The sequence below is a fragment of the Syngnathoides biaculeatus genome, chromosome 5, assembly GCF_019802595.1.
Source record: "Syngnathoides biaculeatus isolate LvHL_M chromosome 5, ASM1980259v1, whole genome shotgun sequence".
In the NCBI taxonomy this organism is placed as follows: Eukaryota; Metazoa; Chordata; class Actinopteri; order Syngnathiformes; family Syngnathidae; genus Syngnathoides; species Syngnathoides biaculeatus.
This window is the reverse complement of record NC_084644.1, coordinates 3,977,693-4,000,366: the sequence shown is the minus strand read 5'-3', so window position 1 is coordinate 4,000,366 and position 22,674 is coordinate 3,977,693. Positions and strand designations below refer to the sequence as shown.

At 45.2% G+C, this 22,674-nt stretch overlaps 1 protein-coding gene across 1 annotated transcript; it reads left to right on the top strand.

Moving 5' to 3' along the window:
• The first annotated feature begins 1,484 nt into the window (after nucleotides 1-1,484).
• On the top strand, nucleotides 1,485-22,209 carry LOC133501077 (rap guanine nucleotide exchange factor 5-like). The gene is made up of 18 exons (XM_061820519.1): nucleotides 1,485-1,819; nucleotides 6,817-6,950; nucleotides 7,500-7,600; nucleotides 12,222-12,300; nucleotides 12,422-12,566; nucleotides 12,627-12,724; nucleotides 15,101-15,131; nucleotides 15,271-15,349; nucleotides 16,639-16,788; nucleotides 17,550-17,647; nucleotides 18,059-18,181; nucleotides 18,313-18,491; nucleotides 19,447-19,537; nucleotides 19,605-19,655; nucleotides 20,175-20,262; nucleotides 20,427-20,491; nucleotides 20,564-20,618; nucleotides 20,724-22,209. Exons 1-18 carry the CDS (start codon nucleotides 1,640-1,642, stop codon nucleotides 20,840-20,842), a joined length of 1,866 nt encoding a protein of 621 aa, XP_061676503.1. The 5' UTR covers nucleotides 1,485-1,639; the 3' UTR covers nucleotides 20,843-22,209.
• Nucleotides 22,210-22,674: the final 465 nt, after the last annotated feature.

Genomic DNA, 22,674 nt, shown 5'->3' with positions numbered 1-22,674 from the left:
CCAGTTTTACTACTTTTTCTTCTATTATTCACATACTCCGACGATCATTGCATCCTAAAACAACAGCATTTCTTTTTTTCATTTCCCCCATTAATATCGAAAGTAAACATAAGCAGCATGTCTAGCTCGTCTTTGCTCTACGTTGCCCAGACTGTCTAAAGCAGCGGTGGTGGACGCTGCCATTATAAAACATATTGATGGGCTGCGTAAGTACTGTAACAGACTGCCTCACGCTCGACTGGTTGGCATTGAGCAGCCCTGTTGTAAAGTATCGGTTGTAAAAAAGTAGACGCCAAGGAAAAGGGTACACTGCACATCCGATGAAATTCGGAATACTCCATTTGCGTCTTCTCAGTAGAGCAAAAAGGTGAACGGTGCAAGAGTAACTGCAATCACGGACGCCTTCTTATGTGGTACTTTGCTGGGTCAGCATACGTGGGATGCCGACGCGATTGGAAGGACTTGCAAGGACCCGTTCAGGCGTTACGTTGCTGACTGCAGAAAAATCGATAGAACGCTAATAAATAAAAATGGTCTTGGGGGAAAAAAATAAAGGTCATCAGTCACTAGTACTGTAGTATTCCTTCAATCTCAACATCACCTTTTTTCATTTTTGGACACGTGCATGTGTGTGTGTGTGTGGTGTGTGTGTGTGTGTGTGTGTGATCCCAGTCTCGGCTGGGAACTCTTTGATATCCAGGGTTTAACGATGGCTGGCTGTGTTATAAAATTGTTCATATTGTATTTGAGGAATAGAGTTAACTACATACAAAAATAAATATACATAATCTCAGTTGGACGCCACATACATTATATTACTGTACTTACACAGCATGATATGCTAAAACCGTTTTCTGATGCTGACAGCTGCACAACACAAATTAACTCCAAAATAGCCTTTACGCTAGTATGACAGTTTGAAAATGTTGAAAATGTTACATAACGTATGGTCCTTAATAGTTAATTAGGATTTTAGGACGCTGGGGGAAATTTGAGCAACGAATTGATTAATTCACTTTGAATTGTTGAAATTACATCAAATGTTGTCATAAGTGCACTTCATTTTTGAAAATTCAAACATCTCAAGCATCAATGATTAATACGCTGTTCAAATGTGTCCAATAATATAAAAAAAAAAAAACTTAATTAGAATTTCAAAAGATTATTGTGTTATTTTACATCAGCGTCACGAGAGAGATTGACATTGAAATGCTGTTTTATTTATAATTCATCATTATGCCGCCTTCCTTCACGGGACGAACGATACGAACACGGCGATCAAGTGTGGCGCGACATTTGCTTGTTGTATTGTCCGCTCGACTGAACAAAGTGTCTGACCTTCCAGAACCAACGCACCCTGCCCAGTCCCTCAATCCAGACTCCTGCATTCGAGAGATTCCCAAACTTCCTTTTGGGGTGTGTTTGACCGTCCAGATGTTTCCTGAAGCCGCCCTCGTTCCCAACGCCCTCCCCGCCCCTGTGCTGAAAGGCAAGGGAAGGACGAGAAGGGAGCGTGTCATTGACTTTGTGCGCACGCACCTGGACTCCCTGGGATTTTGTCGCACCCGCAGCGGACTCCATTTTCGAGTCAGCTCCCGGACTCCACTCGCAACTCTTTGTCCCGGTCGGCGAGGCAGCGATGTCGTGGGACTGCGGTCTGAGGTACGTGTTCTCCGTGTCCCCCTCGCTCCAGCCGAGCGGCGCGTGCGGTCTGCACGACAAGGAGGAGCTGTCCAGATTGGAAATGGTCCAGAGACTGGCCAAGGATGGCTGCCGTTTCTTGCAGAATCACAGCAAGGGCCCGGAGAAGACAAATGAGGTGAGAAAAAGAAAGAGATTTGGCATCACACCTCGGTAAATGGATTAACGGAGAAACTTCAGTGCCTCCAAAATGATGCTCTCGATGATGTTTTCCTTTGTTGATGTCATCAGTAATACTTTAGAATTTAGATATAAAGTGACTGATGTTCTCATACATTACCTCACAAAACTAAGGCAATATAATAAATTACTCAATAAGCTTCATTTGCAAGACATGTCACCTTGGAAACATAAAACTACACAGTACGGTTAAGTCCAAAAGTATTTGAACACAAGTTTTTTGGATGTTGCTGTTGCTCTCCTTGCCCGCTCAACTTGAGTGTATACTCGTACCTGACGCTTGCTCGGAATACAAATTTGGGAACACAACACAAACTCGTATGTTCAGAGCAATGGTGATTGTGGGAAGGAAGTGAAGAAACGGAAGGTGTCTGGTGTTCTATGTGACAGAAGAGTCTCCGCTTAGGATGAAGGGCAAAGTTTATAAAAGAGTGGCGAGGACGGCCATGATGTACGGATTAGAGACGGTGGCACTGAAGAGACAACGGGAAGCAGAACTGGAGGGAACAGAAATGAAGATGCTGAGGTTCTCGCTCGGAGCGAGCGGGTTGGGTAGGATTAGAAATGAGCTCATTAAAGGGACAACCAAAGTTGGATGTTTTGGAAACAAGGTTAGAGAGAGCAGACTTGGATGGTTTGGACACGTCCAGAGGCGAGAGAGTGAGTACATCGGCAGGAGGGTGCTGAGGATGGAGCTGCCAGGCAAAAGCGTGAGAGGAAGACCAAAGAAAAGGTTGATGGATGTGGGGAGGGAGGACATGAGGGCGGTTGGGGTTGGCGAGGAAAATGCACGAGAGAGGCTTCGGTGGAAAAAGATGAAACGCCGTGGTGAGCCCTCACGGGACAAGCCGAAAGGAAAAGAAGAAGAAGTGGAAACATAAAGTCTACACACCCTTTTAAAAGGGTGTGCACACTTGTTACAGACGTCACAATAATGGCAAAGAAGTTTTGAAATGACTTGGTATCAAATTGTTTTTCTTACATCACGGATACCTGACATTTGAACAGAGAAGCACAGTATTCATAAAAAGTCTTGTTTTTTTTCATTCACTGTATACTCCAATAATAATGTTTTGGTTCAAATTCTGAATCATAAAAAACCCATTTTTTTTTTTCTCAGGACTTCAGAACTTAAGTGTATATTGACATGTTCCACTAGCTACACTGAGAACACACCAGAGCTTGTGAACAATTGTTAAAACGGGACAATTCAATCATTGTGGACAGATTGCATCATCACTCCACCTGACTTTTAAAACGGTGGCCTCTGATTGGTCGAGATGGCGGCGGGCTCAGCTTCCTGACGACCGGATCGTTGCGCTCGCTCCGGCAGTGCAACAATGGCAGGAAGCGGTGACGCGAACAGGCCAGAGCGCCATGCGAGGACATTTGTTGGCTTCGGGGTGGAGTCCAGTGCGTCGGGTCCTCGACCTTTTCTCCAAACACTAAATCTGTTTATCTCAACATAATGACGTATTGACCGCTGCACAATGTCCTGGCTAATCTGTGTGCCTGATAACGTGCGTAAAACAAACTATTCTCATACTGCTGCTATGCACTGTAAATGGTGATTTAAATATTACTTGATACAAATTCCTCACGTACAAAATGACCAACACGTGTGATCCGAACAGATCTTAGTCAAAACCTGACTTGGAAAATATAGAGATTATCTAGTGGTCTAGTCTTCCAAATAATGCAATCGTTTACAGTAATCCAATGATGCGACGCGGATCCGTGCCACGTGACTCATATTCATATCTAAATATGGGCATCAAAGAGATCAGCCTCCCCAGATGGCGACTGCACGACTGTTCCAGTCGAATGCGCTCTGACTGTTATGCAATCACTTTCATCCATCCATCCATTTTCTTTTGCCGCTTATCCTCACGAGGGTCGCGGGAAGGGCCGGAGTCGATCCCAGCTGGCAACGGGCAGGAGGCGGGGTACACCCTGAACCGGTTGCCAGCCAATCGCACGGCACATGGAGACAAACAGCCGCACCCACAATCACACCGAGGGATAATTTAGAGTGTTGCATGTTTTTGGGATGTGGTCGAAAACCGGAGTGCCCAGAGAAAATCCACACAGGCACGGGGAGAACGTGCAAACTCCAAACAGGCGTGGCCGGGATTGAACCCGGGTCCTCAGAACTCTGAGGCCAACGCTTTACCAACCGGACGACCGTGCCGCCCAATCACTTTCAGTCTTACTTCATTTATTTCTATTTCTATTTATATCCTCCATATATAATTCGCATCACCCAGTTGGCCAACGACCTGGAGCTGCTCTTCTCTTGCAAATTCATACGCAAATATTTTTTGCATAACACGCACACTGCTGATTTGATCAGAGCTTAAAGCGCGAGAACAGAGGCTTGTGCGAGGAACTTTTGGGATAACCAAGTCAACATCAAACGCCTCTGCCGATGTTTGAACAACATTGAGCGGAATTCGGCCCAAATGTGCGCCGTGTCGGGACCGAGATCCTACATTTCCCTTTGAGGGTTCTATTCCATGTGCGCCAGCAGCACAGAGCAGAGACGTTTCCCCCCTCGAGCCAGCAGAATGCATCTGGAAACCAAAGAGACAATAAACCATTTAAAATCACGACGCTTTCCAACAGTGAGGACTATTCTACAGGCTTCAGCCATTTTAGGAAGACTTTCGAGCTAGATGAGAGTTGGGCAGCGTCGGATAAATAATTCATCGTGAGGAATGGCCAGTTTGCGTTCTGATCGGCGTCGTGCTGACAAACTCAGTTAACAGTGATCAACCTGCTAACGCCTGTTCAGTATCTTTGTTGTCAATCTCAAAATGGCTGAAAAAGTTGAACGAAAAAAAAAAAAAACCTACCCCAAGAGTCGCATATGTTATTTTTTTATATACACACCATATTGTAACAATGATAATGCACCTTTGGAAGCAATGCTTGAACGCTTCTGTGGAAAAGGCAATTAGGGAGGGGGACGGGGGGGAGCAACCACTTCCAGGGTATCTGCAGGGCTAATTGCATACACAGGGATGAGTGCTGCACTGACTGATAGGTAAGAAGGAGGGCATGGGGTGGGGGGGTGTGGGGGGGGGGTCCCCAGGGGTGAACAAGGACAGGATGCGTGTGCATGTACCGTACAGTGAAGTCCTCATTATGGCTAACATCTGTGATCCAAACCTGCCATTGTCATGTGGTTTCCATCAATCCTTATACTTCCTACGATCTGGAATGAACCAAAAAAAAAAAAAAAATGTAAGTTGGGAGTTGAAATACATCAGTCCATTGTATAGAGCTCGTGCACCTACGGCATCAAATCACGTCACTGGCCGGGAGTGCCGGTCAAACAAAGCATTCTTCAATGCTAAGTCAGTTGGAGACGACGCGAAAATACGAAATAAATTATAGCACGACGCCCAGAGTTTTGTCCGAGACCGTTAAACATTTAGCAGGTGATCATAAATGAAAGTACCGGGAAAAATGAGGGACACTTTGCATCTTGGACGCATATTTAATGCCGAAGTCGATGTTTTGGCCTATAAAAAATTGGAGTGCTAACCCGCTTCCGCTTGTCTTGGACAACTGGATCTACAGATGGATCCAGCGAGGAAGTCGTCGAGATTTACATGGAAGAGTTTGAAAGCCTAGAAAAGTCTGGACACATATGAATACTTTCTTGCTGGATCTGTTCTCAATCAGGAATAAATCCCACATAGCGATGGAGCCACTCAGGTTGTTTCAATACAAATACCAATATTTGAATAAATGACCCATGGTTTTATACAAGCTTGCATTCATTAACTATGATGGGAAAAAAAAAAGTCAGTGAGTCGGCTCCTCGTAAACGGAAGCGCATTGGGGCCACACGTTAAACTTTGGTAAACCTCTCCGTGACAGACTTTTTTTTTTTTCAAAGTATGCATTGTTCTCAAATGAATCCAATGCATATTTAAAAAGAGAAAATAAACCACTGGGATAGCCTTCAGCCCCCCCACACGGAAGCGTGTTGTGGCCACTCGTTAACCTGGGAAAACTTCTCTGTGACCGACGGTTTGATTTCTTTTTTTAAATACGAATTGGACTCATTAAAGAACAATGCATATTAGAAAAAAAAAAAACAAAACATCTGTCGGGGAGAGGTTTACCAAAGATTAACATTTGAAAATGTTTGAAACATTCAAGCCAAATCACAATGTTTCTAATGTATAGTGGACGCTGTCAATGAAATCAACAACGCAGAGGAATTTTGCATAATTGACAACTTTTTTTAAGCGTACTTTATGCATACCCAAGTAGAGAAACACGTCCCAAGTTCGAGTTGTCTTGTTTGCAAAAATCAGTTGACCAATATGAGCAGAAAACAGAAATTGGTTTGATAACTTCCTGGCGTGGCATAACACAATAACAATTGCTGCGCAAAGTACCAGATGTCAGGAGGAGTTACTGCGCGTTGGCCACCCGCACTGTCTGGTTCAGCCGTGCACAAAAAGAGGACCTGCCGTCTCCCTTTATAAGATTTAAAGATGGAACAGAGGTGACCTTCCCTGGTTCTGATCCTTATCACATCGAGCGACTTTGGCGTGACAAATCTGAATATGAAATCACAGAGACAGCTTGGCGACAGCGGACAATGTTAACTTTACCCCGCCGAGACCCTCAAGGCACCAGTCATGATTTAAGAGAGCCGACATCAGGAATCGGTAATTAAAATATGTATGAGCCGCTTATGATAATCCCTGAATGGGCTCCTACGAATACAACGTGAATAATGATCAGTGGAAATTGGGCTTCATTTACAGTGCAGCCTTTGACAGAGCTTTGTGATGGAAATCAGCGATGATTTGTGTGAGTTGGAGAACATGCCGGGTGGGAGTAGGCGAAAGGAATGGGGGTGGGGGGGGGTCTCCTTGGTGATAGTACAATCCCTCCCTCTCTCACGTCCAGCCTGTCCAGACTGAGGAGGCAGTGCGCGTGCAGGAGCGAGGCCGCTGCGTTCTGATCCTCCGGAGGATGTCGTCACAGCCGGCGAGGGGAGGAGGGAAGCGGGAGGAGGAGGAGGAGGAGGCGAGGAACAGGAGGTAAAGCCACTTCACAAATCCCTGCCAGCCTCTTTCAATAACGCTTTCTCCACCTCCCGTCGGTCTTTCTGGATCACTCTCGCGCACCCGTCCATCACAACTACTGCTCAAACAGGACTGTGTACGATAGACTTTAGCAGCATGGAACCGTGAGCCAGCCGGAGCCTGTTCGTTCCGAGCAGGTAGGGGGGGCTCGTTCAGACTATTTGTGAGGAGGGGACGCAGGACTGGATGGCAGGGTAACCACGGTAACGTTGCCGGCGCGAGGGCAACGATGAGCCTGGTGCGGGACGAGATGCTGCTGTTGCACGCCTCCCTGGTGGAGCAGGAGGAGGACGAGGACGAAGATGAAGAGGGGTCCGAGGAGGGCACCGGCAGCGGCAGCGGCAGGACCGGCAGGGCAGAGCCCTCCACTCTGCCCACCTTCGACGTGCCCTACTTCCGATACATTGACGACGAGGGCACGGAGGGCGAGGAAGAGTGGAGCAGCGGCCGCTCGGTGTCCTCCATGGACGAGGACTCGTCCGCTGACTCTGTGGTGTCTGACAGGTACACGGTGGTGTCGGGGACCCCGGAGAAAATCCTGGACCACATGCTGAATGACTTGAGGCTGGACGAGGACCAGGTGGCCACACAGGGCAAAGAGACCAGTAAGTGACGCACCTTCGTTCGAGCATTTTGGGCTCTCCTTCGGGGACCACGTCGTAAAATTTTCCAAATGCGCAGGAACGCTTGAGTGCTAAAACGGTTTTGTGATGTCATCAATGAGGCCCAACCGATTAATCGCCCGGACGATTTTAATTGACCGATGTCAGCCATTATTAAATCAGGGGGAAAAGAAAAAAAGAAAAAATTATGTGATTTTGTTCATTGTGATTTGTTACAAAAATCAATTGGTCAATTAATTGTGGGCGACCAATTAGCACATTTGCGCCACAGTTCTGAGGACCGGGGTTCAAATCCCGGCCCGACCTTGGTAGCTTTGAATTTTGCATGTTCTGCCCGTGCTTGTTTGGGTTTTCTCCGGGCACCCCGGTTTCCTCCCACATCCCAAAAACATGCAACATTAATCGGACACTCTAAATTGCCCCGAGGTGTGATTGAGTGTGCAGCAGTTTGTCTCGATGTGCCCTGCGATTGGCTGGCAACCAGTTCAGGGTGTACCCCAGCCTCCTACCCGTTGACAGCTCAGATAGAATCCAGCACTCCCCGCAACCCTTGTGAGGATAAGCGGCTAAGAAAATAGATGGATGGATAATTGGTCAATTAATGGTAGCGTAGTGGGTGACCGGTTAGCACATTTGCTAGGCAAATGCGGGGTTCAAATCCCAGCCCCACCTGTGTAGCTTTGAATTTTGCATGTTCTGCCTGTGCCTGTGTGGGTTTTCTCCCGGTATTCCGGTTTCATCCTACATCCCCAAAAGATGCAGGGTAGTTTAACTGAAGACGCTAAATTGCCCCTAGGTCTGAATGTGAGTCTGAATGGTTGTTTGGATGTTTGTGCCCTGCGATTGGCTGGCGACCAGTTCAGGGTGTACCGCGTCTCTCGCCCGAAGATAGTTGGGATTGGCTTTTGGGACACGCGCAACCCTTGTGAGGATATGCGGAACGAAAGGTGAGGACGGTCGATTGAACATTTATGGGAATCTTATTTCGCCAGATGTCAGCATCGGCATCTGCCTATAAGAGTCTGCTGCCCAGCAGTCAAAGGTCATGGGTTCAAATCTCATCTCACCCACATTCCAAAAACATGCTTTCAGTTGTAGTGCCTGCTTGCTCCGTCTTAAAGATTCCTTCTAAAATTGATCATAGACTACACAAGAAGGTCCACATGAAGCTACTCAACTCATTTCAACATAGTTTCTTGACACCAAGAGACCACAAAATAGCACCAAAACTATATGATCATGAGCAATATGTTTGATTGTGATTTTGGGTTCTTTTGCCTGCATATCTTTATGTGCTCTGTGCTTAACCGGGGACAAATCCAGGAGGCAGCCCAGCTCACTTGAAGTCAGCTGGGCCAGGCTCGCAGTCCCCCCCCACGTGGATGTCATCATTGTTTTTCATGACATTTCCTATAACGCAAGGCAATCATTCCCCAACTCCGCAGTTTGGCTCTCCTCATTTAAAAGCTTTTATCGTATAAGCAGCAGGAAGCCTTATCTTCAGAATGGAAACACACTCTTCCAACAAACGCACTCACTTTTTCTTGCGGCAGCAGGTACGCCAATAATAATGTGACACTGTTGCCAAGGCAGAGGAAACTCTGTTCCCGAAGCTGGCGGGAGAAATTGTGATTGCAGCTGGCAGAGAGTAGCGAGGGGGAGGCCTCCAGAATGGAAAGCGGATGAGAGGGACAGAAAAAGAGAGGGAGCTACATGCTAGGACTCCTGGTAAATGGAGGTGATCGCATTTAATCCGTCATCGGGATGGAGGCAGGCAAAGCACCTCGACGGCGATCATTACTCATTCTGATGACAAAGTGAATGAAATTGATCTCGATGTTGCCTCGTGGCTTAACTATCGCTGCAGCAATACTCAATACGACGGATCAAAATAAGAACACGGTGGGACGAAAACGCACCGTGCACACGTCTAATCCCGCATCGACAAGAGCGTCGCTTACCTTAAAGTTCGCAGGTGCTGTGAGGTAATCATTCAGCACGAGTTCACTGCGAAAGGCGGGGAGTGGAGCTCACTGCGGGGATGTCACGAGTTCAAAGAGCCAAACGCCTCAAAAGAGAAGAACAAAGAGCCAGCGATGCGTCTCCACCCGCTCATATGTAATGGGCTGATTTACTCAATAAGATCACTGTCATAAATATGGCGTACATATAATTTGGAACTAGTAATTCAGTCAACATCTTCATTTCTGCCACCTCCAGTTCTGCTTGCTGTTGTTTCTTCAGCGCCACCGTCTCTAATCCGTACATCATGGCCGGCCTCACCTCCGTTTTATAAACTTTGCCCTTCATCCTAGCGGAGACTCTTCTGTCACATAGAACACCAGACACCTTCCGCCAACTGTTCCACCCCGCTTGGACCCGTTTCTTCACTTCTTTACCACACTCTCCGTCGCTCTGTATTGTTGACCCCGCGTATTTCAAGTCGTCCACCCTCGCCATCTCTTCTCCCTGGAGCCTCACTCTTCCCCCTCCACCCCTCTCATTCACGCACATATATTCTGTTTTACTTCGGCTAATCTTCATTCCTCTCCTTTCCAGTGCGTGTCTCCATCTTTCTAACTGTTCCTCCGCCTGTTTGCTGCTTTCAGTGCAGATCACAATATCATCTGTGAACATCATGGTCCAAGGGGAATCCAGTCTAACCTCGTCTGTCAGCTTATCCATTACTACCGCAAACAGGAAGGGGCTCAGCGCGGAACCCTGATGCAGTCCCACCTCCACCTTGAATTCTTCTGACACACCAACGGCAGATCTCACCGCTGTTCGGCTACCTTCATACATGTCGAGGCAAATAGTGACCTCAATCCATCTATGTCACGGAGTATACCGTTAGTGTTGGGGGGGGCGGAGCCCAAAGCAAACGTGGGGAAAAATGCAAATGACGCCTGGAGTGATCTCCGGTCCACTGCTTTTCCACCTTTTAAAAATCAGAGCGCTTGAGCCGTAACAGAGGCAAGAGCTGCGCCGATGCGTAAGGCGATGTCGTCACGCGTGGACACGGGTGTGAAGTTGGACACTTGTCAATTTGTCCCGCCCTGCTGTGCCATCAAATTGTCTCACAGTTTGTCAGCTTGTAAAGCGCTGAGTCATTGTCAAAACATGCACGCTCGTAGCAACATTCTGGCTTCTCCGAGCGCCGCAAGGAAGACAAAATGAGGTTCATTGCTTTTAACTCCTCTTACGTCTCCGATGTGACCGTTCGCGAGACCTCTGTAAGTGAAGCTCATCGCAGGGCGATCGTGATGGGCGCACTAATCAGGAATTGATCCCCTGCCGGCTGCACAAAAGTCAGCTACTTCAATAACTTCACTACCACGGCAGCACCGAACCGAGGGTTTTTTTTTCAGTACATTGTCGAGCAGCAGGTTAAAAAAATATGTAAAGAACATTTTGTATTCATAAAGACAAGCTACAAGGATTTTAAGCTTTTGACAAGTGGCATATCCATGCTGAATTCAAAGGGTGCGACAATCAATTTCATGCGCACTTATCGAAATAGAAAAGCAATTGTTAGCCTGATTGATTCCTTGCAAGATTATAAAAAGAGCGGATCAATTCCCCCATGATGAGTTTCCGTTTGTCAAGGTCTGTCTTAATGTTTGGCCACACAATATCAGCGCGATGCAAACGCAGATTACCACTGCGAGACGAGCGGTTTGATCGTTTAAATAAAACACATTGGTCAAATATACGGTACATGTGTGTCCAGATTACATTAAGAATATCGGATGAGGAATTGTGTTTTCATGCAATTCATATACGGTATATGTAGTTGAATGCTTCAACCACAAGAGAAAATGTCCGACGGCACGGTGGCTCGGCTGGTAAAGCGTTGGCCTCGCAGTTCTGAGGACCCAGGTTCGATCCCCGCCTGTGTGGAGTTTGTATGTTCTCCCTGTGCTGGTTTTCTCCGGGCACTACGGTTTCCTCCCACATCCCAAAAACATGCAACAGTAATTGGAGATTCTAAATTGTCCTGTGATTGGCTGGCAACCAGTTCAGGGTGTACCCTGCCTCATGTCAGCTGGGATAGGCACCAGCACTCGCCACGACCCTTGTGAGGATAAGCGGCAAAAGATAAAGGATGGACGGAAAGAAAATGTCCTTAGTTCTTCTATTTGATTGAATAAAGGAAAAACTCAATGTGAATATTTTGGGGGAAAAAATATATGCTCCTTGATCAGCTTTTATTTGATCAATTTACGGGAATATGCAAGTATGTACAACCTCGATGAGGACGAGCAACACACAAAGAAAGCGTGATCAGTGACTTCGTCGTAGTTTGCAGCCAGTCAACTAACACTTCCCAGCACATTTACAGCCCGAGATGAAGCCACGCTCGGGCTTGTTTGGGCAGGCGAAGCTGAAAAAAAAAAAACGGAGAATCTTTACTGGCCTGGTGGGAGTCACAATCAGAGGCTCGGAGGACTTTTCCCTCTCAGAAATTTCTCTCATGTTGCGCTCCTTTGATACGACTCCACTTCATAAACGAGTCCAACTGGCGGAGAAACAAGATTCGAAATGGTCCAGTAGCACCGAAAAAGCTCCTTTTGCATTCTAATGACGTTTTCTGTGCTTACAGACACACTTTTGGATGACTTTTTGCTGACCTATCCCGTGTTTATGTCAACCAGCGACTTATGCCAAGCTCTTCTGGGACAATATCCTTCGATAACAACCAAATGTTTCCCCGCCATGCCACCGCATTCAACAGGCTCCCGAGCGAATCCGCCTCAAGTCAGAATCACGCATGTCACACCTTTCGCCTTAACCCACACTTACTTATTGCTGCAAGCGCTGCAGAGTGAAAGAGGGCGCGAAGGAGGCTCTGGAGAGGAAACAGAAAGTGGCGCACCTGGTGTCGCAGTGGATGCTTCTCTGCAGGGACTTCCTGCGAGAGGACGAGCATGTCAAAGTTTTCATGAAGGTAGGTAGAGGTTGACAGTAAAGCGGGGAAGGAGTTTGACGAGCAGACTTTTCCTTGCAGACATTGTACCGTTACATGCTGGATGACCTTTACGAGCACCCCGCCTTGGAGAGGGACGTGAGGGAGCTGCAGAAGCTTTACCAGCTGCATCGCAGACAGTGAGTAACATAATCCCAGATCATCAATGACCGATTACCAAATAATTTACAGGCGGCAATATTACAATTTTGGGGTGAAACCAGTACAAGTATGAACTTGTGCAGAAGCTTCAAGCTATACTGTAACGTGTGCGCTGGAACAAAGCAAAACCTTCTTCTTCTCTCATCAATGCCTCCTTTCAGAGGCCGATGATGAAATCCAGTGCACGGAAATATGAATGTCAGGGAGGTTTTTGTGAGGAATCTCCATAAATCGAGGGAATAACATCAAGACGAGCTGTCTGATAAATGACAGGTTTACGAACCTTGGCATGAAGAAAAAAACCTGCCCACACTGAACCCAAATCTCAGCAGCCCTAAGGTTAGAAAAAGATCTGAATAATACAGCAATGTGCAAGCATCAATTTAGAGATATTTTGCTAAAGTTGGTCGGTATTTTTCTTTTTTTTTTTTTTTTTTCGTGGGGTGGTGTGGGGCTTTGTGATGTTACCGCGCTAGGCGAGGGACGCCCCCCGTTGGGTGTGCGGCGCAGGAAGTTACTGAAGCGAGGCTGCAATTTTAATATCCACATTTTGCCACACTTTCTGCCCTCGCTGGGTAACGAGGGAGCTCATCTCGGATGAAAGCGGCGCCTCGTTGCAACATCTCGTTAATGTGCAGGAAAAATGTGCGAGGCGCAAGCCACACGGTCATCAAATTATTCTGAGCTGTTCAAAGAAAAATGTATTTAGATGCATGTGCACACACATACTAAACTTATGATTTAAGGACATATTGTATTCTATAACGCGCTCAACATTTATGGAGCCGTGGCACATTTTGGATTATGCAAATCTCGTGGTATAACGTGAAAAGAAAATGTCACAAAAGGTCAATAGGTATGCAGATATAAGAATGAACTCGTCTCTTTGTCGTCACAAATGTACTTAATCATTTTAAATCTTTCTTTTCACTGCCATTGGCGGCTACTTGAAGTAAAAAAAAAAAAAAATCAATTTTAACTGTGCGAGATGGCAGTAAACTGGGATCCAAATTTTTATATGAATGGCGATGGATGGCCAAGTTAATTCCAACTTCTGCCAATTTGTGGGAGAGCATTTAATGCGCAATACATCTCTGGCAGATACACGAACCAAGACTTGTCATACATAAATGAATCAAAGAACAAAAATGTGATAATTTCCTCTCTTCCCCACGATTAGGGATTACTGCATTAGGTACAGTTTCAGGTATAAATTCCCTTTACAGTGCTTTATTCTTTTCTCCGGATCACGTCTTGTAAAATATCAATACATATTTATCGTTAGTATACGTACACACACACATACATAAATATAGATGTTAAATTATTAATCTACTTTACACTGTAAGCCTCCCCAAAATCCAAACAATCCTAATTTGGATCAGTATTATATTGAAAAAAAATAAATATATATCCAAAAAATAGGCCATGGGTGGGTCAGAGAGTTCTTGCCCCCCCCCCCCCCAGAAGGTTTTGTTGTAATCGATTTAGTACTTGCAGAATCCTGTTTGCTACCAAACAAGCAGAGATGAAAACATGACCTCCTCGGTGGAGGTTACAATCCCCCCCAGCTGCCACACACTTGACCACGTGTGACTGCAACTCCCCCCCCAAGCACTCCCCTTGCCCTCCGTGGACCGCAGCCTCCAATCAGAATCTCCCAGGGGAGGTTCTGTCCTGCTGCCCATTAGAAGCCAGCGCAAAGGATCCCGCCCGATGCTGCTGCTGCTGTTTTCTACCACTGACTCATTCCTGCCCACATCCAGAGAGGGAGACCCACCACAAACAGAACACTTTGTGTGGGTGGCACTAAGTGACATACTCGACTATTTACAACGAGGCCCACTGGGAGGACGAGATGGACGTCTTTGTGCTATTAGAATGCGGACTTAGCCAATCTACGTCGCTTTTCCGCAAAAGAAAGCCCGTCTCGTGTCCCTAAGAGCTACGTAACTTAACGCCATTGCTTCTGTGGAAGCCTTGCAAAAGGCTGCCTTAAGATTCACAACACTCTGCGATGCGATGCGATGAGATGTGTTTTTGTGAGGCCAGGACGGCCGCAGCCCAGGAAGCTGGTTCTATCGTGATGCAAAGGACCCCGCTAGACATCGGGCAATCCGTCGCGGGCATCCATCAGGCTTAACCGTGGGGAATAGGCAGAATAAATAAGATTTTGAAAAAAAAAAATACACCAAACGGGCTGCTGCAACGAAACACGTGGAGGAGATGCACTTATGCAAATCAACAACGAACGTCACGAAATTCGCTGCAAGGGCTAAATAATGAAACATGTTCGGGCCTCTGTGTTTTGTTTTATTTACTCATGTTTTTTTTTTTTTTTTTTTTTTTCCCAGCGTGGTGGAAGAGTACTCCCCTCAAAGAAAAGTGAGTGAAGCGGTTTCGATGTAACTAAACTGTCCATTCTGTACAAAGTGCACTGTACTCGCTGATTTATGCATCCCCGCACTTCCTGCCTTGTTGGACATTGTTACGTGGTACTCTGTGCTCATTTCCTTTCCTCCAGAGCAAAGCACTTTTCCACCAATTGAGCCTGAAAGAGAACGGGGTCCTGTCGAGGGCCACGCACAGACAGACCAAGGAAGGTAAAACACGCACACGCTCCTGCCGTCATTGTTGTTCCTAAAGCTGTCCAGATAAGGCGCGACTGCCAGCAGCAGTCACAATGGGAATTGTGCCAAAGACTGAATGTGACAGTTTGGCACGCACATTCCTGCGTTATGACCCAGTTGTGGAGAAACGCAGGTCGCAACAGCACGTCGTACTGTCGGGAAGCCTCTCGTGGGGGGAACACGAAAACGAGGAAACACGAAAAGAAGCCTGCGCATTTCCCAGGAAGCGAATGGCGAAGACCACGACTATCAGAGCACTGACAAGCAACAAAAGCCAGAATTCAATATAACGTTTAGCCTGAAACAATTGGGATACAGAGATGATCATACGCCGACAATAAATAAGTGAAGCATGAGAAGGAAAATGCACCACTTATATTTCGCGTTGCTTCAATCATTTGTTCATATTTTTTTTTCTTCCAAGTACTACCTAAAAATAATTTGCTCTACAAAACAGTAGGCAGAGGTTTTTCTTTTTTACTAAAACCTATACAGTACTGTCCTGTATCTAATATTACTGTAAGGTCACTGCAACATTATGCACAGCTTGAACATGTTCAGTAATAACACAGCACATAATCATACTAATAATAAATAAAAAAAAAACCCGCAACCATTCATTAAGACATGCGATTATGAAAGCGCGTCGTTGTAAAAATGAGACAATGCTGTCCAAAAGAACAGCTTCACTGCCAGCACTATGCTAGCATTAGCACTGGAACTAGTTTTGAGCATGAACGGATGAAGCCGGCTCTGAGGAGGGACAAAATGTTTTCCAAGACAGCCGCTCGCGGTGCCAACGATTTAATGCCCTGAGAATCAAATGGCCTGGATGAAAGAGAATATTCATAGACATGTCAACATTAGCATTATTGACGTGATTTATTCATAACATGTGGTGTGGTATTACAACACCTAATACAATTTTATTACTACATTATTATTTACAAAGAATTAAAACTAAGTACTAATTAAAAAAAAATTGCAAAAAAATATTGCTAATTCAACATCACTTCTAAATTCTCTCAGCTGCCAGAGGTCGCTTCACATTGCTTGTTTACTAGTCTTATCCAGTTGTTAGAAAATGAAGGACGGGCATTTTATTTGATTCTTTTTCAAGCACGAGCGTGCACAGCATATGACGGACACGTCATCGGTCACGCTTTCTGTCTCTATTTCATTCTTCACAATCAGTTTCCTTGATAAGCATTTGAGGTTTCTTTTTCAGCCTTGAGATCGAATACTCACTGTGCTGTGTGCAGTCCCGTGTCGCGTGTACATCACGATGGACTCCTACCTGAGCATGAGAGCCCATCCCGGCGTTGTGGCTCAGGAGTTGCTCCAAGCAGTGGCCGAGAGGATGGACGTCTCCCAGGGGGAACTGGTGCTGGTGGCCGTCACTTATCCTGGAGGTAAGTAAATATTATATTATTTCATGTACATTATTTCTCAAAACATGCTAACTTTGGGATATACTGTACTATGAGGTGTTTGTCCCTCTGGTGTTTTCATATTTACATTTTTTGAACTTCTCATTTGTCATTTTCATTCAATTCTTGTACAGTATTAGATTGCAGTCATTTCTGTACATAATTAATTGTATTAAATACCCAGCAGTGAGCATATATGTATTGAAATGCAAACAACAATAAACAGAGTAGCTCAAGAAAACTTTCAAGTCTGACAAAAAACATTTAATTACTCACTATATGCACAGTTAATCGAGCTCTTACCTTATTAAAAAGGAAATAATATTTCTTACGGAGTCACTGATGGTGTAGTGGTACACGCGGCTGGCTTTGGCGCGGGCAGCGCGGGATCGATTCCCGCTCAGTGACGGCGTCGATATCTGCCCTGCGACTGACTGGCGACCAGTTCAGGGTGTAGTCCGCCTTTCGCCCGGAGCTAGCCGGGATAGGCTCCAGCTTTCCGCAGCCCTCGTGAGGATAAGCAGCTTGGATAATGACACGACATAATATTTCTTTCAAAATAACTCCTGGTTCCTTACGTGCTGAACCTTCAGCGTTGTTGTAAACTGCCATTTATTGGGGCCAACCCGAATGTTTTCTAGGCAATGATAAAGAGGTAAGTGAGTGCCTGTCTTCCTCCAAGTGGAGTCCTCTTGTTGTTGACAGATCTTACCCGATGCGTGATACATTTTCCTCCCCTGCAGGCAGACTCCTCCTGCAGCCTCACGACAACGTTTTCTCCCCTTCGCTGCGGCAGGTGGGAAGACTGCACGTTTGCAGAAAGGACCTGGCTGAAGTCGCGGTAGGAAGAACAACAAGTCACGTCAGTCACTTTACCTGACAGAATATGGGCACAAGTACACCATTCTCACGACAAGAAATGTTACTCCGATCTGGAATCATTGGTTGAAATATTGGAACATTTCATAAATGAGAGGGCACGAGAAAGAGCTTGGCTCATGTTCCATTGGGTTTTTTGCTTGGTCCCACGAATTCTTCTGCACTCGACTCCTCGAAAGACCTGTTAGCACAAAATTGGAAGCATATCCGAAATATTTGGTGAGGTAAATGATTTAAAATTAATGCGTGATCTGGAGCGTAAATAATTGATTAGGACGTACGTACATACGGAACAATTTCAAGAATAATCATACAGTATAACTCACATCTTGCGCTGTGTCATGTTCTTTTTTTAATTTTCATTTGGCCTCAGAACCCATTGGCAGAAAACTCAAAACTACAACAGAGGACCGCGCGCATGCTTAGTTTGAACACATGGAGCATGGCTGTCGCTCTCAGCAACATTGACTGGTCCATATTTGACTCCATTCACGAGGTTTGTACCAGACCTTTAATTTTATATGATCTGTTTTTCTTTTAACTGTTTAGAGTTGTTCAAATCTGATCGGAGACCCGATCCTCATTCTGCCTTGCTCATGATCCGTGTTGCTGTTTTCATTTTTTCAGCAAGAGCTGATCTACTTCACCTTCAGGCGTCATACGAGCGGCGGCCACACGGCGACGCTAGAGATGCTCCTTCAGCGCTGCAATGAGATCCAACTGTGGGTGATGACCGAAGTGCTGTTGTGCACGGCGCTCAGCCAAAGAGTGCAGCTCATCAAGAAGTTCATCAAGATAGCTGCCCAGTAAGCATCCGTATAATCATATTTCCTCAAATCACAGTTTCCACGTTAATTGACAAAATTGAAAAAAAAAAAAAAAAAAAAAGGCCACTCCCTGGGTGTAAGTTCCCTTTTCGACTGACACATTGACCAGAACACGCCACATACACGGCGTCTGTAAAGCTGCCATTGACCCGGCTGTTTAAAGAGAAAGCACAGTTCATTGTGGAATAAAAGATGATCGAATTTTAAACACTAACCTGAAAATTTTCAAACAAGTTATAGTTCTGACTTTTTCTGACAAAAGGAGCGCATGTCTTGCTTGGAGTGGGGAGAGAGGATGGAAGAAAGGAAGCAAATATTTCATTGTTTTGATCATCGGGTTATCTATAGAACATTATAAATATAGATATACATGCATATATTTACTTTAAGGAAAAAATGCCCGGCGGCACAGCTGGTACAACCATTGGCCTCACAGTTCTGAGGTCCCGGGTTTGATCCCAGACCCGCCTGTGTGGAGTTTGCATGTTCTTCCCATGCCTGCGTGGGTTCCCTCCCACATTCCAAAAATGTGCACCAATTGGACACTCAAAAACATGCAACATTAATCGGACACTCTAAATTGCCCCTAGGTGCGATTGTGAGTGCGGCTCCTTGTCTCGATGTGCCCTGCGATTGGCTGGCAACCAGTTCAGGGTGTACCCCGCCTCCTGCCCGTTGACAGCGGGGATAGAGTCCAGCCCTCCCTGCGACCCTCGTGAGGATTAGCGGGGAAGAAAATTGATGGATGGAAAAAATGAACCAAGTGCAGCCCTTAATGCCCCACTTGCCCTCTCTAGTTGAGTACTGTATACACCCAATGTGAGGAAATATTGTAGTCACTTGCCCATTTGTCTAAATGCTGCTCTCTAGTGTCTAATCAATGAACTGCAAGACTATCTGCTGTCTCTTACGTCACTGCTCGTCATTTTGGCAGCTGCAAAGCACAGAGGAACCTGCACTGTTTCTTTGCCATTATAATGGGCCTGAACACTGCTGCTGTCGGTCGCTTGAGTCAGACGTGGGAGGTAACAATCTCAATTTTCTCTCCTCTTGAAAATGTCACATTTTAATATGCCATTTTTATTCCTCCAGAAAATTCCTGGGAAATTTAAAAAGCTGTTTTCCGAGCTAGAGAGCATCACGGTAAGTGTAACTTGAGATTTTTCATTGAAATCGTTACATTGAATATTGTCCACAAATGTACCTCAGTAAGATAAGAATACCACAAAAAAGTTTTTCAGTACTATAGCGTATTTGAAGAATATTTTTTTTAAAAAAAAGACAGCTAAAGGAAACCCTATTCACTACTCCTTTCTACAGTAAAAAAAAAAAAAAAATCTGATTGAATATTCAAATTTCTTAAGGGTAAATTTATGTTTTCTTAGCTGTAAATGATACATTTTGTACAGTATACAATAAATAGCAATATTGAAATATTTAGCTTTGTTTGTGGCATATGCATTATGTTTATTGTTTTGTATTAGTTGTACTTTTTGACCAAGACTACTGAAATACATTCCACAAAATTGAAGTTAATTGAGATGCATCCTTATGTACAAATTGTAAAATTCCTTCATCTGTACTTCAGTGATTACAGAAAAATTAAAAAGGTGAAAGACTTTGGGCTTTTTCGCATCCCACACATTTGTTTCGTCTTGACAGGATCCCTCGCTGAACCACAAGGCCTACCGGGACACCTTCAGAAAGATGAAGGCACCAAAGATCCCCTTTCTTCCTCTGCTACTTAAAGGTACAATCCACACCATCAGAACCAGAATCAAAATCAGCCAAGTACGTCACAACACACACGGAATTGGTCTCCGGCAGTCGGTGCCGCTCTGGTAGAGGATCAATATGCAGATGCAGCACCACATCTAGCTAAAAACTAAACACGTCCATGTTTTTCTTTTCAAGATATCACATTCATTCATGAAGGCAACAAGACATTTCACGAAAATCTGGTCAATTTCGAAAAGTTGGTAAGTCACGCACGAGACGTGCTGCATTTCTCGATTTCAAATCTCATTGATTACTTTACTCCTCTTCACCAGCACATGATAGCCGACACCGTCCGCCTCATCAGACAGTGTCAGAGGGACCATTTGGGTCAGTACTCCTATTCTGAGTTGACCGGCGGCGAAGAGATGTGACGATGAATGCGAATGGCCTCTTTTGAACCCCCCCCCCCCCCCACCCCCCCCCCCCCCCCAGGGAACGGCATCAGCCCAAAGAGCAGCGCGGAAGTGCACGCTTACGTGGACGACCTTCACATCATCGACAATCAGCAGACCCTGTTTGAACTGTCGCACAGGCTGGAGCCTCGGACTTGAGAGGAAAGACGTCACTTACCGTGTAGCCTTCTTCTTAATACTCAGGACCAAGTCAGCAAGCCGAGGTCACGCAGCCGGACGACCGCCGGAGAGAGTTGGTCAATCAGGAAATACAGATCTGACAGAGGAGGAAAACGGAAGGATTGCTTTTGTTATTACATGTATTTTTGCAATTTCATTTTCACATCAGCCTTGTTGCCCGGACGGCACATTTAGACTCCGGTGGGGAACTGTTGCTGTTGCACGCAATGTCCAGCAGGTGGGAGCATTTGGCAAATGGGTCTCATGTTGTCCCAGTTAGACTCATCTGGTGAGGTCGATTCCAATGTTTCCCAACTCTGGCACTATACATCACTGATATATTAACTGTAGTAAATAGATCTTTTTTTTTTAAACCGATCAATTCATATTGGATAATTTCACGGTGATCTCTCTTGCCACACGTCTCAGCACGGTGGTTAAACCGACAAGATGTCGATAGTTATCAATTTAGAGTTGCTTCCCTTCAAACAAATTTTTAATTGGCTTCTTAAATATTAACGTATCGGATAGTAGACGCCGCAGTTACTCTATTATTAAAATGGTAGGGTGAAAACCACAAACCAAAAAGTATTTTCACGAACTTCACTTCTGTTCCGTGTTGCTTAAAAAAGTACAAATCATGCCTAAAAGTAATTAGCATTTATTCTCTTCAATTTGTGGTTGTAGAAGTTTAACAATTCACAGGATTCTTGCAGAAAAGGTGGGTGAAAAGTCAAGGACATGAGCGCCATAAAAAAAAAAAATCATATTCAAATAAATGCTGCCGACAATCAATATAAGGAGCTGACACTTCATTCTAATCTAACGTATGTATTGTACACAAAGCTTTTTTTTCAGAGTGGAATTCAAACAACACTGTGTTATATTTGATTTTAGATCTATTTCAACCATCTAATTTTGTTTACATGGATAGTGTTAGTGTTGTAGGGAGTTGGGACTTTCCCCGTAGGGAAAATGGGACGTCAAATACTGCGGCACTTTCGGGAAGTTCTGCGGACATTCAGTGAGAAGTCGTAGTGGACAAAACATTTTCTAGCTCCGAACTTGCTGCTGCCCTAAATGTATCTTGAGTTGTGACTCAGTAGAATGTATATCATTACGTTCAACCCATTTGTACACAGTATTGTAAATAATGACTCTTCAAACTGTTTTGGTGTGTATTTGCACTGTATTTATAAAATATTGTGTGTGCCTATCCTATTTATTTGTTTCAGAATAATTTATTTCTACTACCTTAACACATTTTATTGAACAGTGTTGACTGGTCTGTGTGACACGGCAAACCATCGATTGACATAGTCTGCACCTAATAAAATATTTTTCATAAAAGCGACCGGACTCCTTTAAAAGGTGACTTTTAGATTACATTGTATGGGGTGGCAAGAAGTTGGGGTTTGGAGTCAGACGACGTGGGTTAAAATCCCACTATGGACAAAAATGTAAAACTAGCAACTGGTTATTGGATAGCATCTCTCTGCTTACTGGCTACTCTCAAGGTGCCCTTGAGCAAGACATTATCCTTACCTACCCAGCTCAAGTGGCCCACTCAGTTCACACCTCTTCCACTCTGAAACTCTTTGGATGCCTGCATGTGGGCGATCTAATTTCCCCCAGAGGGACATAAGACCATCTACACATCCATTTTCTTTGCCGCTTATCCTCACGAAGGTCGCGGGCAGTGCTGGAGCCTATCCCAGCTGTCAAGGGGCAGGAGGCGGGGTACACCCTGAGCTGTCCATTCATCCATTTTCTTTTGCCGCTTATTCTCTCACGAGGGTCGCGGGCAGCGC

Bases quoted from the DNA above. Each gene is read 5' to 3' on its own strand.
- LOC133501077 (XM_061820519.1), top strand. From the start codon at position 1,640: ATGTCGTGGGACTGCGGTCTGAGGTACGTGTTCTCCGTGTCCCCCTCG. The intron at 7,601-12,221 runs GTAAGTGACGCA...CTGTGCTTACAG, and splicing joins CACACAGGGCAAAGAGACCA to ACACACTTTTGGATGACTTT. The intron at 12,567-12,626 runs GTAGGTAGAGGT...TTTTCCTTGCAG, and splicing joins ATGTCAAAGTTTTCATGAAG to ACATTGTACCGTTACATGCT.